This window comes from Chiloscyllium punctatum, chromosome 12, assembly GCF_047496795.1.
Source record: "Chiloscyllium punctatum isolate Juve2018m chromosome 12, sChiPun1.3, whole genome shotgun sequence".
Taxonomy (NCBI): Eukaryota; Metazoa; Chordata; class Chondrichthyes; order Orectolobiformes; family Hemiscylliidae; genus Chiloscyllium; species Chiloscyllium punctatum.
The window spans coordinates 67,499,801-67,516,243 of record NC_092750.1 but is presented as its reverse complement, the minus strand read 5'-3'; the positions used below and the strand labels follow the sequence as shown (position 1 = coordinate 67,516,243).

At 42.8% G+C, this 16,443-nt stretch overlaps 1 protein-coding gene across 1 annotated transcript in view; it reads right to left on the bottom strand.

Moving 5' to 3' along the window:
* Positions 1-16,443, bottom strand: part of LOC140483455 (SLIT-ROBO Rho GTPase-activating protein 3-like) — a 273,429-nt gene that overhangs the window by 170,044 nt on the left and 86,942 nt on the right. The window contains exon 3 of the mRNA XM_072581655.1: positions 13,183-13,345. Coding sequence (XP_072437756.1) covers positions 13,183-13,345 — 163 coding nt within the window. The remainder of the gene's footprint in view (positions 1-13,182; positions 13,346-16,443) is intronic.

Sequence of the window (16,443 nt, the reverse complement as noted above, 5' to 3'; positions counted from 1 at the left end):
TGTCTCACAAACTTGATTGAGTTTTTTTGAAGAAGAAACAAAGAAGATTGATGAGGGCAGAGCAGTAGATGTGATCTATATGGACTTCAGTAAGACGTTCAACAAGGTTTCCCGGGGAGACTGATTAGCAAGGTTAGAGCTCATGGAATACAGGGAGAACTAACCATTTGGATACAGAACTGACTCAAAGGTAGAAGACAGAGGGTGGTGGTGGAAGATTGTTTTTCAGACTGAAGGCCTGTGATCAATGGAGTGCCACAAGGATCGGTGCTGGGTCCACTACTTTTCATCATTTATATAAATGATTTGGATGTGAACATAAGAGGTATAGTTAGTAAGTTTGCAGTTAACACCAAAATTGGAGGTGTAGTGGACTGTAAGGAAGGTTACCTCAGATTTAACAGGATCTTGATCAGATGGGCCGATGGGCTGAGAAGTGGCAGATGGAGTTTAATTCAGATAAATGAGAGGTGCTGCATTTTGGGAAAGCAAATCTTAGCAGGACTAATACAATTATTGGTAAGGTCCTCAGGAGTGTTGCTGAACAAAGACACCTTGGAGTGCAGGTTCATAGTTCCTTGAAAGTGGAGTCGCAGGTAGATAGCACAGTGAAGGTGTTTGGTATGCTTTCCTTTATTGGTCAGTGTATTGAGTACAGGAGTTGGGAGGTCATGTTGTAGCTGTACAGGACATTGGTTAGGCCACTGTTGGAATATTGCGTACAATTCAGGTCTCCTGCCTACTGGAAAATGTTGTGGAACTTGTAAGTGTTCAGAAAAGATTTACAAGGATGTTGCCAGGGTTGGAGGATTTGAGCTACAGGGAGAGTTTTGAGTAGGCTGTGCTGTTTTCCCTGGAGCATCGGAGGCCGAGGGGTGACCTAATAAGGGTTTATAAAATCATGAGGGGCATGGATGGGAGAAACAGACAAAGTCTTTTCCCTGGGGTTGGGGAGTCCAGAACTAGAGGGCATAGGTTTAGGGTGAGAGGGGAAAGATATAAAAGAGACCTAAGGGGCAACTTTTTCACACAAAGAGTGGTGTGTGTATGGAATGAGTTGCCAGAGGAAGTGGTGGAGGCTGGTACAATTGCAACATTTAAAAGGCATTTGGATGGGTATATGATAGCAAGGGTTTGGAGGGATATGGGCCGGGTGCTGGCAGGTGGGACTAGATGGGGTTGGGATATCTGGTTGGCATGGACGGGTTGGACTGAAGGGTCTGTTTCCGTGCTGTACATCTTTATGACTCTATAATAGTTCTCAAAGTGAATTGTGAAGAGGATGTAAGAAGCCCCAGATTGAGTTACAGCCTGGAATCTAATTCAGGGTTTCGGGATGGTTTGTATATTGAATCATGGATACCCAAGAGTGAGTTACAAACTAGAATCTAATTGAGGGATTGATGTTTTTTATATATAGAACAGCACAAATTCAAGTGTGAGGTACGGCCAGGAATCTCAGTGACGGATTTGAGGTCATTTATGTAGAATCACAGATACCTGGGAGAGAGTTTCATATTGGAATCTTATCAAGGTATTTGGGCTGGTCTATATTTAGAATACCAGATACTCAGGAGCGAGTTACAGACTGGAATGTAATGGAAGAGTTTCTGGGTGGTTTATATATACTTTAAAGATTTTGTATTGTCATGACTCAATGGAAATCAAATCCCACTATTCCTAGTATTATCACATAAGCTAAAGATTTTAAAATGAGTACACACATTTCCCAATTTGATTTCCAGGAAAATCCTCCTTTTGAACCATTCTTCAGCCCGACAACCTCTCTGATATATGCACTGGTTTTAATTCTGGCCTTTCACCTATCCCAGTTTTAGTCATTTTACCATTAGGGGTCACGGCTACAGCTGCTCAAGCCCTAAGCTCCAGAATTCTCTCCCTCAACCTCTTCAGTTCTCTCTTCCCCAACATCTTGGAACATGGCTCAGCATCAGATTTTGCACAATGACACACTAGTCATGATCCAACAGAGTCCTCAATTTTCCTAAATGAAATCATAAATTGCTGGAAAAGCTCAGCAGGTGTGGCAGCTTCCATGGAGAGAAATCCAAATTAGTAACTTGAGGTCACTTGACCTGAAACATTAACTCTGATTTCCAGACCTGCTGGGCTTTTCCAGCAATTTCTACTTGTGTTTTTATTTCCTCAATCTTCCTGTCGAATGAACTCAGATTAACAGAATATACTGACCGGCTTTCTTTAAGAAGAACAAACTATTTATTACAAATAAAGCGGTTCTAACCACAGACAAAATAAAAATGCATTATCAACTTAACGCTCTAGCTTAAACATCTGTGCGCACACATGCTGACCAAGACAAAGCATCAATAAAAAGATGTTATGGATGGATGAAAAACCTATCAGGGGAACACAGTTCAATAGCACCAGTTGACAGGATTCAACGAAATATCCTTTTGCATTTTCCAAGCATAACTGATCTGCTCCATTTCAAGTTCTCTCAATTCTTCACCAATGATGCAGGCCAGTTGGCACACTAATTATTTAGTGTCTTAAGTCACTGGGTTACAGACAGCAACTGGTAAGTGGGAATAGGAATCTTGCAACTCTTCTGTTGCTTCTCTGCAAAGAGAGAGGGAATGTTGTCTTTTTGAAGTCTAGAGGCTTTTTGTTGCTATTTTGTTCACCTACTGGCTCTGGCCAGTTGATCAGAGTTGTTCTCATGCTGTGCACTCCTCACCCACACAACTGGAAAACCAAATCAACATACGGCCTCTGGGCAAAACTGTCCTAATCACACACCTTTAGTCCCAATGAAGCCAACAATCCATCTCGCTTCCTGAACAAGTGTAAATAAATTCAGCATGTGACTTGTTTTAAAACTACAACATCTCTTTCGCAGTTTCCTTTGTTTAAAGGAGTGTCCTTCTTCCCATTTTGGTCCAAAATCCAAAAAGAAAATACAGATGATGCAACCTTTACAGATTCCTGTGGACATTTACTACATTAATGTCACCTGATACAATTTGATGTTTCTTTTCATATATGAGAATTAACCCCGGTAACGGAGTGCGTCAGTTTCTTAAATAAAAACCCCAAGTGCTCAACAAACCTGGAGACCTTCGGAGCAGTACATCTCTAGTCTCACGATGGCTCAAATCTGAGTTCAGTGCAACCAAGTGAACCAGCCTAGCGTTTATTACCTTCAGTAAGTGAGTCATTAAAAGGCAGATCTTTTGAAAAATAAATTCCCAAAATAATTCACCTCAGACTCTAAGTCAGAATCACAAACACGTTAGCCCAAGGGAGGTGTAGAGTTTATCATTTGAGATATTACCATTACAGTGTACAGTACGAATCGATTCTCATGGCTGAATTCTATCCTTCAAAAACAAAAAAAGATCAATAGGCAGTTTTGCTCTGCCCATCCAGGAGCAGCAGGTACAAACACAGTCCATATTCCACTAGTAAGCAAATCAACAGGAAGCTAAGCAAAGCAAAAAAAATAATAAACTACATTTGCACAGTGGGGTCACGGGAATTAATATAGATTAATTCAGCAAGGACAGCATCTAGGCCTGGACTGAGAAGGAACATAGACACGTGCCAGGCAATAACCATCTCCAACAACAGAAAATCTAACTATCATCCTCTTGACATTCAATGGAATTATCTTCACTGAATTTCCCCATTAACAATAACTTAGGGGCTACCAACCAGACATACAAATACAGTGATGCAAGAGCAGATCAGTGGCGAGGAATCCTGTAGCAAGTAACAACTCCCAACTCCTCAAAGTTTGTCCATCATCCCCCACGTCCCCCCCAAAAAAAAAGGCCAGAGTGTGTGTTGGATGTGTTCCACTTGTCTGGATGAGTGCAGCTCCAGGAACACTCAGGAGCATGATGCAGTCCAACACAAAATAGCCCACCTGATTGGCACTCCATCCACTATCTTCAACATTTACTCCCTTCATCACCAACATACAGCAGCAGCAGGTAAAACCATCTGCAAGGTGCACTGCAGCCATGCATCAAGACACCTTTGGCCAACACCTTCCAATCCTATGAAGGTAAGGACAGCGACCGCATGGGAACACCACCTCCTACAAGTTCTCCTCCAAGCCACTCTTCATTGTGACTTTGGAAATATATCGGAATTCCTTCACTGTCACTGGGTCAACATCTTGGAATTCTCTCCCTATTGGCATTGTGGGGGTTCCTCCACCCCAAGGACTGCAGCTCACCACTATCTTCTCTACGTCAATTCAGAATGGGCAATGTTGATGCAATGGTCAAGAAAGTGTGTCTCTATGTCCTCAGGAGGCTAAGGAAATTTGGCATGTCCATAAAGACTCTTACCAATTTTTTATAGATGCACCATAGAAGGCATTCTATCCAGATGCAGCATGGTTTGGTATGTCAACTGCTCTGTTCAGGATTGCAAGAAACTAGAGAGAGTTAGTATACACAGCCCAGACCATTACGCAAGCTAACCTCTCATCCTGACTCCAGCTCGACTTGCCACTGCCTCAGGAAGGTAGCCAACATAATCAAAGACCCCTCCCAACCCGGTTATAATCTATTCTAAAATCTTCTGTCAGGCTTAGACACACTCACACCAACAGATTCAAGAACAGTTTCTTCTCTGCTGTTTTGAGACTTCTGAATTAACCCCTCAATTTTTTAAAATTTCATGTTGATATTGCTCTTTGTGTATCTTCTCTGTGGCTTAACATTGTATTCTTTGCTCTGTTCTATTGTCCTAATGCAGTGTGTAGTCTGATTTGTGTGTATTGCACGCAAAACAAAACTTTTCACTGTACCTAGGTACATATGATAATAATAAAGCAAATCAAATGTAGCCATACCAACATCTCACAAACAAAATGAAAAATGCAGAGACAGAGACAGTCAGCCAAGCCAGAACCACAGCACTGCAATTTCATCTATCCCTCTTTTGGATCAGAGAGCAACAAGACAACTTATATTTAAATTGCACCTCAATAACTCAATAAAACACACCTTTGGGCTTCATTGCTCTAATTATCAAAAATAATTCACAATTGAACCCAGTAAGACAATAAAAGGTCCAACAATCAAAAACAACTATAAAGGAGTAGGTTATAAGAAGCATTTTATAACGTGAGAGAGGTTTACAAAGAGAATTCCAGAGCTTGAGACCTCAGCACTGAAGATGCTGCCTCCAGAACTGCCAGCAAAGTGTCGACATCTTTCCTTCAATAGGGTAACCAAGATACCCTCTTAACAGTACCCTATCTAACTGAAACACAATCTCCAAACTACCACTGCATTCAATTCCCCTTGCTGTAAATGATAACCAGGAAAGTTAGTAGAATGTTATCTCCTAGATTCATGCACCAGCACACCCAGATCCCTATACATCTCAGAACTCTGTAACCCCTCACTATTTAGATATATGTTTCTTTTTGTGTTTAAAAGCTCTTCCTGCCAAAATGGATGGATTCATTTTCTCACATTATACTCATTTGCTACGTCTTTGCCCACTCACTTAACATATGTATGCATATATTTACATACGTATACAATATATGTTATACAAGACACATTTACCCTACTCTCCCATTATTAATTATTACCTTTCTCATAAACTCTCTTTATTTCTTATGTCCCACCCCAGCATGTGAGGGGCTCTGTACTCCACTCGCAGAAGTGACTTCAAGCTTTGATCACTTTAATTTCTATCAAACTGTTCTTGATTTCCTGAGCTTAGGTCATTCCACTTTGTGCCAATACCATTGTTAGCAAACAGAGTCATCCCTCCACCTTCTCCTGGTTTCCTATCATTCCTGGTGTGCTGTACCGGGGGAACTGTGATGACTGCAGATGCTGTAGATCAGAATTGAAGACTGTGGCGCTGGAAAGGCACAGCCAGTCAGGCAGCATCTGAGGAGCAGGAGAGTCGGCGTTTCGAGCATAAGCTCTTCATCAGGAAAATAGCCCTCAAATTCAGGTCTCAATCCATATCATTCTGCAGCCTTGTACTACACTATAATGGCTACCAGATGTACTTATTTATTTCTAGTTGCGCTGTCAATTAATCAATTTTGCTTTGGATTGTTTTAATTGAAGAAGGAAGTTAGACTATGCGAGAAAGCTAGCTAGAAATGTTTAAAAAAAAACAGACAGCAAGAGTTTCCACATGTGAAGTTTAAAAAGGAAAACGAGTAAAGTGAGAGTATTGATCACAGTGAAAGGGAGAATCAATAGCAGACAATCAGGAAATGGCAGATGAACATACGTTTTGATTCCGTCTTCATGATACAGGATACAAAAACATCATGGTAATGGCTGTAAATGAGCAAGTGGAAGGAAGATTCGTTGGATTTTGGAATGATTCCTGTCGATTGGAAGGTAACAAATTTCACTCTACTATTTAAGAAAGGAGCACGAGAAAATTGGGAAGTGCAAACCTTGGTAGTCTTTAGGGAAAATTCTAGAATCTAAAGATGGGATGAGTAGAGACCTGGCTAATACTAATCCAGGCCGACTATGCCCAATTGGAAATCGTGCTTAACGGAGCAGTTGGAGCTGTTTGAAGATGTTACTGACTAAATTGATAAACGAGAACCAATGCACAAATCAGATTTAGATTTTCAGAGGGCTTTTGATAAAGTTCCACACAAGAGGCTGGTTGGAAAATCTAAAGCACATAGGATAGGAGGTAAAGTACTGGCATGGATTAATTGGCTAACAAACAGGAAGCAGTCGGAATAAATGGGTCATTCTCCTGTTGGCAGATTGTGAATAGTGAGGCAAACAAAAGCAGAAATTGCTGGAGAAACTCAGCACGTCTGGCAGCATCTGTGGAAAGAGAAACAGAGTTAATGTTTCGAGTTTAGTATCACGGATTAGGATTTGGGAAACAAAGTTCAAAGTTGCTAAAGACACAGAGCTAAGTGGGAATGTGTTGTGAGGAAGATGTAAATTTCAGTAGAATTTGGACAGATTTAGCGGACAGGGAACAACATGGAAGATGGAATAAAATGTAGAAAAATGTCATATTTTGCTCTTTGGTAGGAGGGACAGATGTGCAGGATATTTCTAAATTGATAAGATGTTATGAGGCCTTGGAATCTTTGCTCGTAAAAGTCTCTGAAGGTCAATATGCAGGTACAGGAAGGTATTAGGATGTACTATTTAAAAATAAAGGGGATATCACTTAGAAATGAGGTGAGGAGAAACGTTTTTACTCAGAGGTTTGTGAATCTTGGAAATTCACTATGACAAAGAGCTGTGGAAGTTCAGTCTTTGAGTGTGTTTAAGGTAGAAATTTTATAATTTCTGATAACCGATGATATACAGGGTTGTTGGGATAGGGTGAGTAAAGAACAGTGAAGTGTTCAATCAGCTATGACTGTATTGAAATGGCAGGGCAGGCTCAATGGGCTGAATGGCCTATCCTGTTCCTTGCAACCTGGTGAAATTACAAATCACTAAGGAAGCGGTACCGAGGGAACTGATAGAGCTGCAAGCAGATATCCCCAGATCCTGATAAATTTAATCCAAGGGTTTTAAAAGAGGTAGATAGTGGGATAATAGATATGTCAATGTTAATTTTCCAAAATTCTCCAGATTCTGGGAAGGTTCCATCAGTATGTAAAGTAAGAAATATAGCCCATTTCTTCAAACTGGTTGGCTTGAAGTCTGTCGTGGCAAAGGTGTTAAAATCATGAAAGAGGTTGGAAACAAATATTTAGAAAAACAAGGGTCATTGGGAAGTGTAAGCATGGTTTTGTGAAGGGGAAATTGGAATTTTTGCAATGAGTAACATGTGTGAACAAATGGGAACCTGTTGCTGTAGAGTACATGTATTTCCAGAATTGTTTGACAAGGTGCAGCATAAAACCTCTTGCACAAAGTGGGGAGTTACATAGAGTCATAGAGGTATACAGCATGGAAACAGACTCTTCAGCCCAATTCATCCATACAGATCAGGTTTCCTAAACTGAACTAGATATATTAGCATAGACAAAGGATTGTTTTCGGATGGTCAGCAAGAGAATGCAGAAGGAGTCCTCCTCTGATTGGTAGGATGTGAGCAATGGAGTGCCACAGAGGTCTGAGCTGGGGTCTCTGTTGCTAAGTCATTGTTGTAAATTGTAACAAGCTAAGGCATGGTCGCTAAGTTTGCAGGCAACCGGCAAGATAGAAAGTACGTTATGCGAACAGGAGATAAAGGAATTTGTCGAGGAACATAGGTGGGTTGAGTGAGTAGGCAAAAAATTTGGCAGATGTAGTATACATTGTGAGAAACCTCCCTCATGTCTGTTCTGAATGGACGAGCTCTCATTTTAAACAGTACCCCTTAGTTCCGATGGATCCACCTTATGGATTCCACATCCACCTTGTGACAGCCGTTCAGGACCTTGTACATGCCTCATCAACGCTCTGTATAACTGAAGTGTAACATCTTTCTTTTATAGTCAACTCCCCTCAAAGCAAAGGATAGCGTTCCATTTGCCATCTTACTAACTTGCTAACACGTTTTGATACTTGTGCACAAGAGCTAGATCCCTCTGCACCTCAAAATTCTCAGTTGTTCCATAGAATCATTAAAAAAAGGTCATAGCACAGCAGGAAGCCCATTCAGCCCATTATGTCTGTGCCAGCCGAATAAACTAGCTAACCGTTCTAATCCCACATGCTAGCATCTGACCTGTAGCCTTGTTGGTTATGGTACAGCTCCAGTTGCCTTTTAAATGTGCTGGGGGCTTCTGCCTCAAACAAACAAACAATCAACAGAGCAGTGAATTCCACCTGGTGGGAAAATGTTTTTCCCCCATGGCCTCATTGTGAATCACCTTAAATCTGTTCCCGAGAGAACACGAGGACTGCAGATGCTGAAGATCAGAGTCGAAGAGTGTGGTGCTGGAGAAGCACAGCCGGTCAGGCAGCATCCGAGGAGCAAGAGAATCGACGTTTCAAGCATAAGCTCTCCATCAGGAATGTTCAATCCTGATGAGGAGGTCCTCGAAACCACCTGATGAAGGAGCGTCGCTCCGAAAGCTAGTTTGCTTCCAATTAAACCTGTTGGACAATAACCTGGTGTTGTGTGATTTTTAACTTTGTACACCCCAGTCCAACACTAGCATCTCCAAATCATGACTTCTTAACTTCATATCTTCTATAGTTCCAGCATCATATCCCTGCTATTATATGCAACATCTCATGCAATGAAGAGATGTTTTGGAGTCAGTACAAGAACATGGTTATTAGATTGATACCTAGAATGAATGGAATATCTTACGATGATAGGTTGGACAGACTGAGCTGACTTCCACTGGAATTTGGAAGAGTGAGAGGTGACTAAATTGAAATGTAAAGCATCGTGAGTGGTCTCATCAAGGTAAGCAGTTAAAGGATGCTTCCTCTTGTGAAGGTGCTCAGGTCTAAGGAGCATTGTTACAAGACAGAAATGAGGGGAAATTCTCTCAAAGAGCTGAGACATTTTGGCACCCTATGCCTCGGAAGGGTCGGTTATCGGAGACAGATGGGAACGTGGAATTTGAAACAAAAACATGATCCCAATGAGTGGTGGAGCTCCTTTTTCGAAAAGAAAATGTTGGGAACATAGATTGGACAAGGTATGGTAGATCTTTCCATGACTGGCTCTCTCCGTACCCAGTCCAGAATCATTCCTGGAACTACATCCTTTCAGAGCTAAGGCAGCAGGGTTGCTACTGAGCCACTCTTAGTAATAACTCCACACAGAGTACATTCTATGTCCCTGCCATCCTCTGTGCTTCCACCAACTGGTGTTCGCTGTGGAGGGAGTACTGGGTCATCAGTTCAGTGGTGAGGGGTAGAGGTGGCAATCGGGAAGTTTTCTTGCCCACAGATGCTGCCAGACCCACTGAGCTTTTCCAGCAGCATCTGTTTTTGTTTCCGATTTACAGCATCTGCAGTTCTTTTGGTTTCGTTCCCCACGTTTGACGTGATACCTATGGGTTTTGGAGTCACGGTTGGTGATTCCCTGGCATCGCCCTCCTGACTGCGCCCCCAGCTTTAGCGGGTCCGTCCCACAGGTGAATGCTGCTTCAATTCTGCACCCAGAGCAAAAGCAAACATTAAAAAGCATCAATTCCAAACCTTCCCCATTTTGAACAACAGCCAATGGCCCTAGAGTCGAGCTGCCTGTCAACCAACCTTCTGTCCACACTGCAATATTTCCTCAGCTCAGTGAGCAGAAAGTGGATGGACCATTGCTAGCTGTCTGCTTTAATCCCACTCACTTCCTTCAGTATTTGACCACAGCCCTAAAGTTCGTTTTAATGATTAGAGTAGAGTAATCTCTCACAGTGCTTCCCTCGATTTAGGTGATTGTGAGCGGCATGCGAGAGTGCTGCCTTAAAGCTTGCCAAGAAAAGAATTCAGGGAACAATGCAGCTGTTAGTGAGGGACTGGATTGAAATGCGTAACATATCCCATTATTTGCAAAGTAGCACATTAATGCTGACCCTGATGGTGTTCAGTCATCTGTTCAGAAAAGCTAAACAAATAAAGCTGAGAATCACCAATCCAGGGCTCTGTGGTCGAGGTGGAAGCAGTATCTCAGCTGTCAAGTCACAGATGTAGTGATAGTGGAGTTGCTGATGGCCTCAGGCTGATTACCTCCCAATTACGTGCTCCCAGTGAGGGAGATTAATACATGATTTGGCTGCAGCTTAAATTCAGCTCAGCCTCCTGTGAGGCCAGTCCTCTCTTTAGCTCCCTAGCCCTCCTGCCTTTAAGACCCCCCCTGTGAAATAGATAAACACTCACTCAGTTAAAAAAAAAAATCGCCATTCTGTTACCAAATCTCAAGTACATCTGATAGCAGGCAAGAGAAACAGACAATGTCACACAATGGGGGAAGTTTTCTGAGATTGACATTCTGGCTCCTTGTGTAATGCTAAGAAAGTGCATTGACCCAGTGCTATGCTGTAAATGTTCGTAGGCACTATTTTCTGTACTTAACCCTGTACTGTCCATATCCTTGTGTGAGTGCTTGATGGGGGACAGTGCAGAGGAAGATTTACACTCAGTCAGAAGTGGGGATATTCGTTGATGATTGCCCAATGTGTTTAGCACCATTCTTGACTCCTCAGATACTGAAGCAGTCCATGGGTTTGGAGGGATATGGACCAGGAGCAGGCAGATGGGACTAGTTTATTTTTGGGGTTATGTTTGGCATGGAACAGTTGGACCAAAGGGTCCATTTTTGTGCTGCGTGACTCTATGACTCCATGTGCAAATGCAACAAGGTCTGAACAATAGCAAGGCTTGGACTAACAAATGGCTAGTAACATACTCACCACACAAATGCCAGGTTATGACTATCTCCAAGAAGAGATAATCTAACCACTGCCCCATCACATTCAATGGTGTTACCATCACTGAGCCCCCACCACTACCAACATCCTGAGGGTCACCATTGACTAGAAACTCAACTGGATCAGCCAAATATATACTGGAGCTGCAGAAGGAGGTCAGAGGCTAGGAATCCTGTGGCAAATAACTCACCTCCTGACTCCCTAAAGCCATCCAAACATCTACAAGGCACAAGTCAAGAGTGTGACGGAATACTCCCCATTTGCTTGGATGAGTGTAGCTCCAACAGCATTCAAGAAGTTTGACACCATCCGGAACAAAGCAGCCCGCTTAATTGGCACCACACCCACTAACATCCACTCCCTCTATTGATGCTCAGTCGTAGCAGCGTGTAGATGCACTGCAGAAATTCACCAAAGATCTTTGCGCAGCATCTTCCAAGCCCACAACCACCTCCATTTAGAGGAACAATGGCAGCAGATACATAGGAACACCACCAACGTAAAGTTTCCCTCCAAGCCACTCACTCTTGTGACTTGGAAACATATTACCATTCCTTCACTGTCGCTGGGTCAGAGCCCTGGAATTCCCTCCCTCAGGATATTGGGGGTCAAAGTACAGTACGTTTTCAAGTACACCGGTTCAAGAAAGCAGCTCAGCACCACCTTCTCATGGGAAGAATGAAGGACAAAATGATGGCCAGCCAACAATGCCAACATCCCAGGAGTGAATTAAAAACCCTGTAATATACATTCCTGGGGAATATCAGTAATGAGAAGATGGACAAGTCAGCTTTTTGAGAACTTGGCTGAACCTTCCAGCTCAGCAAGGAAACTTGCATCCAGAACCTCAACCTGAGCTACTAATCTTCACCAAACTCGCTAACTTGACCAAAGTCTAAACTGAAACTGTGAACCCATATGTTGTAAAATCTGCTACAAATGGATGGTCATGCAGCCATTGCCCAAGATGAGGTTTCAGTCCCATATTTACATTTATCATTGCGACCACTTATTTACACCTCTGTAACTCTACGGACTTCACACTCATCTCAACTCTTCTGCTGTTCAAAGCTCTCATCAATATTAAGTAGTTATTAACTATGTGGCTCAGTGTCTTAGTGTATTGTATAATGCCCAAGTGCCTTGGGGTGTTTTATGACTTAAAAAGGATGCTATATCAATTCAGGCTGTTGATGATGATGGCTGTGACCCTGACTCTCCCCCATGTCTCACACACAAATTACCAGCCAAAACCCATCCATCTCCATCCTCAAGATCTACTGATGCCCAAGTACCTTCTGCGAACTCAGCCTGGGCTATGGGCAATTTGGTTACTGGTGGGCACCTTGGTGTTGCTACCTTGGGTGAAGCTAACTGGGCAGATGAGGATTCTAGCCCAAATTGAGGAGGACTCCCCTCCTGTCCGCACATTTCCCTCAAACTGAGCTCCCAATGATCTTGCCGATGGGCTCATTGCTAAACACAGAGCAATTCCCCTTAGCAAGAAAGCAATAAAAGTCAAGACATGGTCAATGAAAACCATGCCACATTAGGCAGTGAATGAGGTAGCTCCTGGGGCACACAATGTGTCAGGTCTGATGATGTGGATATTACCAAGTGGCGTCTCCATCAACACAGATACATCCAACACAGGAGCTGAAAGGATAATGGAATCTGTCAGCACTCAAAAATCTTCAGCGTACATTTTGCACGGAAATACATTTAACAAAGAGCCAGAAAAGACAAATGTCAGCCCCAGCTCAGGGGCTCTCTCCTCTGGGCACACTATAACAAGCATCACAATGCAACAATGCCACAATCTTGAATTACCAAAGGTTGAAGCTGACCTTTTTGAAGAGCCGGATCACATCTTCACTGATCTGCATTAGGCGGACAATGATGTTGTTTGTGTAGATATCATTTAGTGTGGCATGGTCCTTGCTCTCTCGACGGGTTTGGTTGAGGACCAGGTACCAGCAGTTCACTGGGGAGAGGAGATGTTGGTCTTTCCTAAGAGTGAAGAGGATATTTGTGAAGAGGCAGATCTTAAACAGAAAAACGAGCGCCCGTACCAACTGCAGTTTCACTGAACGATGTCACTCCAAAAACCTTCCCTTTCCCCTTGACAAAGGCAACATTGGTTCAGCATTCTCCAGAGAATAGGCGTTAAATGAAAACTTAATCATCCAAACACACAACACAGACGGGATACAATGTGCTAGGAACTGTTATGGACTGAATTAATGCATTGAATTAGCTCAGTCTCCAGTTAGTGAGCTATTTAAAAATTCAAACATAGTGGTCACTGGGCGCTTTAACGCTTTCTTCAAGACTAGATGCTTCTATATTACATCTTCCATCCATCTATTAGAGTCATAGATGTACAGCAATGGAAACAGAACCTTCGGTCCAACTCATCCATGCCAACCAGATATACTAAGATAATCTAGTTCCATTTGCCAGTACTTGGCACAAAGCCCTCTAAATTCTTCCTATTCATGCACCAATCCAGATGCCTTTTAAATGTTTTAATTGTACCAGCCTCCATCACTTCCTCTAGCAGCTTCATTCCATATACATATGGAAAAGTTGTCCCTTAGGTCCCTTTTAAACCTTTCCCCTCTCATCATAAACCTATTCCCTCTAGTTTTGGACTCTCCTACCCTGGGGACAAGATCTTGGCTACTTCACCTTATACATGCCCCTTGTGATTTTATAAACTTCTAAAACTTCATTTAGGTTCTAATGACCCATTTTCCCCAACTTTATCTCCTTATTACAGTGAGATAAAAACAGGAAGAGACAAACAGATCAGTCAGTGTAGCTGCAGACCTGGGAGATGGAGATAAATGATTGAAATGGAGGCGAGTAACAATGGGTTTGAGGGATATTCAGGCTCATTAGATTTAGTGGTGAGACAGGAGCGCATCAAGTGAGATATAGGCAGAGTTAATATGGTCACATAATGCAAGGGGAATCCTGATGATTTACTGATTCACAGAGAGCTTCCAGACCTTTACATCAAATTTCACCAGCCAACTGTGGCTCCGCAAATAGCAAAAATAAATCTTTGTGAACAATTTAACCTGTCTGCTCCCTTTCAGTGCTCACATTATCTCCTGGGCTCTCGGGGGGTGGGGTGCATTGCTCTCTGCTTGATGCTACATGACCTATAATGTCAGGTAGCTCAGTGCAAGCTCCAAGGTACTCACTGTAGTCTGTGATTGTTTACTCATTCCAACGTGCAGATGAACGTCAGTTCCTTCCATTTACCAATCTGATAAAGGCTTGGTGACTGCAGTGCACGTGTGACCACACGTTTTCAAACGAATTGCACCTTTCAGTTAACTTGCCAGCTATTTGCGGTGGAGAAAGCTGATCAAAGCTGTCTCGAATATACAAACTGGGAATGTTTAAGAAAGCACTGGAAGGTATGAAAATGTGAAAGGTCAGTTATTGATCTGTCAGTTTTAGGTTAGGTTCTGGTTGACACGATAACCCAATAATTGAATGTTTGTTGAGGGGGTAAGAATGACCAGAACTCTGGAGGTAACTTCCTTGCTGCTTTGACAGCATCTGTGGGAAAATCAAAATTTGGGTTCAGAATTGTTCAGATGGTGGTCAAGAAAGCATACAGCACGCTTGCCAGCATCAGCATTGCATCAAATATGAAAGTTGGCAAGTTTTGTTACAGCAATTTTAGTTCAGCCACATTTGGTATATTGTTTATAGTTCTGGTTGTCATACTACCAGAAGGATGTGGATACTTTGGCGAGGGTGCAGAGGTGGTTCACCGGGATGTCGCCTGGTCTGGAGGCTTTTAGGAGAGGTTTTATAGATAAACTCAGATTGTTTTCACTGAAAAGATGGAGGCTGAGGGGCAACCTGACAGAGGTCTACAAAATTATGAGGGGCACAGATAGGGTGGATCGTCAGAGGCTTTTCTCCAGGGTAGAAAGGTCAACTATAAAGAGGGCACAGATTCAAGGTGAGAGGGGGAATGTTCAGGGGAGAAGTGCAGGGAAAATATTTCACACAGAGGGTGAAGGGTGCCTGGAGTGTACTGCCAGACGAGGTGACGAATGCAGGCACATTAACAACTTTTAAGGTATAGCTCGATAGACACATGAACTGGAGGTGAACAGAGGACTAGATATTGCACGGGGCAATAAGTAGTGGGTCTAAAATAAAGACTAGGAATTAGTGCAGGCTTGACAGGCCTGTTCCTGTGTTGTATTGTATCGTATTATATTGCATAAAGAGTCGCAGGATCGGAAAAGCTAATTCTGCTTTCTCTTCACAGATGCTGTCAGACCTGCTGAGTTTCTCCAGTAATATGTTTTATGTCTCAGATTTCCAATGATATCACCAAGCCAAGGCCGGCACTTTGCTTCTGAAGAAGGGTCACTGGACTCGAAACATTAACTCTGCTTCTCTCTTCACAGATGCTGCCAGACCTCCTGAGTTTCTCCAGTAATGTGTTTTATGTCTCAGATTTCCAATGATATCGCCAAGCCATTTCTGCAGCAATTTGCTTCTGTTTCTGATTTCCAGCATCCACAGTTTTTGCAGTGGCTTCTTTTTTTTCATGGGCACTTTGTTTTTTTTTGACGAATGTGGTTTGATTTTTCTTTTCGCCCACAAATTTCACCAAATGACAGACCTGCTCTCAATGATGTCATAGGGAGAAAGTGAGGACTGCAGATGCTGGAGAACCGAGTCAGAAAGTGTGGTACTGGGAAAACACAGCTGGTCAGGCAGCATCCGAGGAGCAGGAGAGTCAACATTGAGCATAAGCTCTTCATCAGGAATTCTGAACTCAGGAATTCAACATTCCTGATGAAGAGCTTACGCTCGAAATGTCGGCTCTCCTGCTCCTCGGATGCTGCCTGACCAGCTGTGCTTTTCCAGCAGCACACTTTTTGACAATAACGACATAGCCGAGAGAATTGTTTCAGGCCACAATTCCTCAAAAGTACCGGACAAAGAGGCGGCTAAGAAAGGATTGGGTTTGACGGGCCAAACAATGTGTAGTTCACCCATTGTGAAAGGTATTTGATTTGCCCAGGCCCCTTCCACACAATCAATTCAATCATGGAGTCATCCCC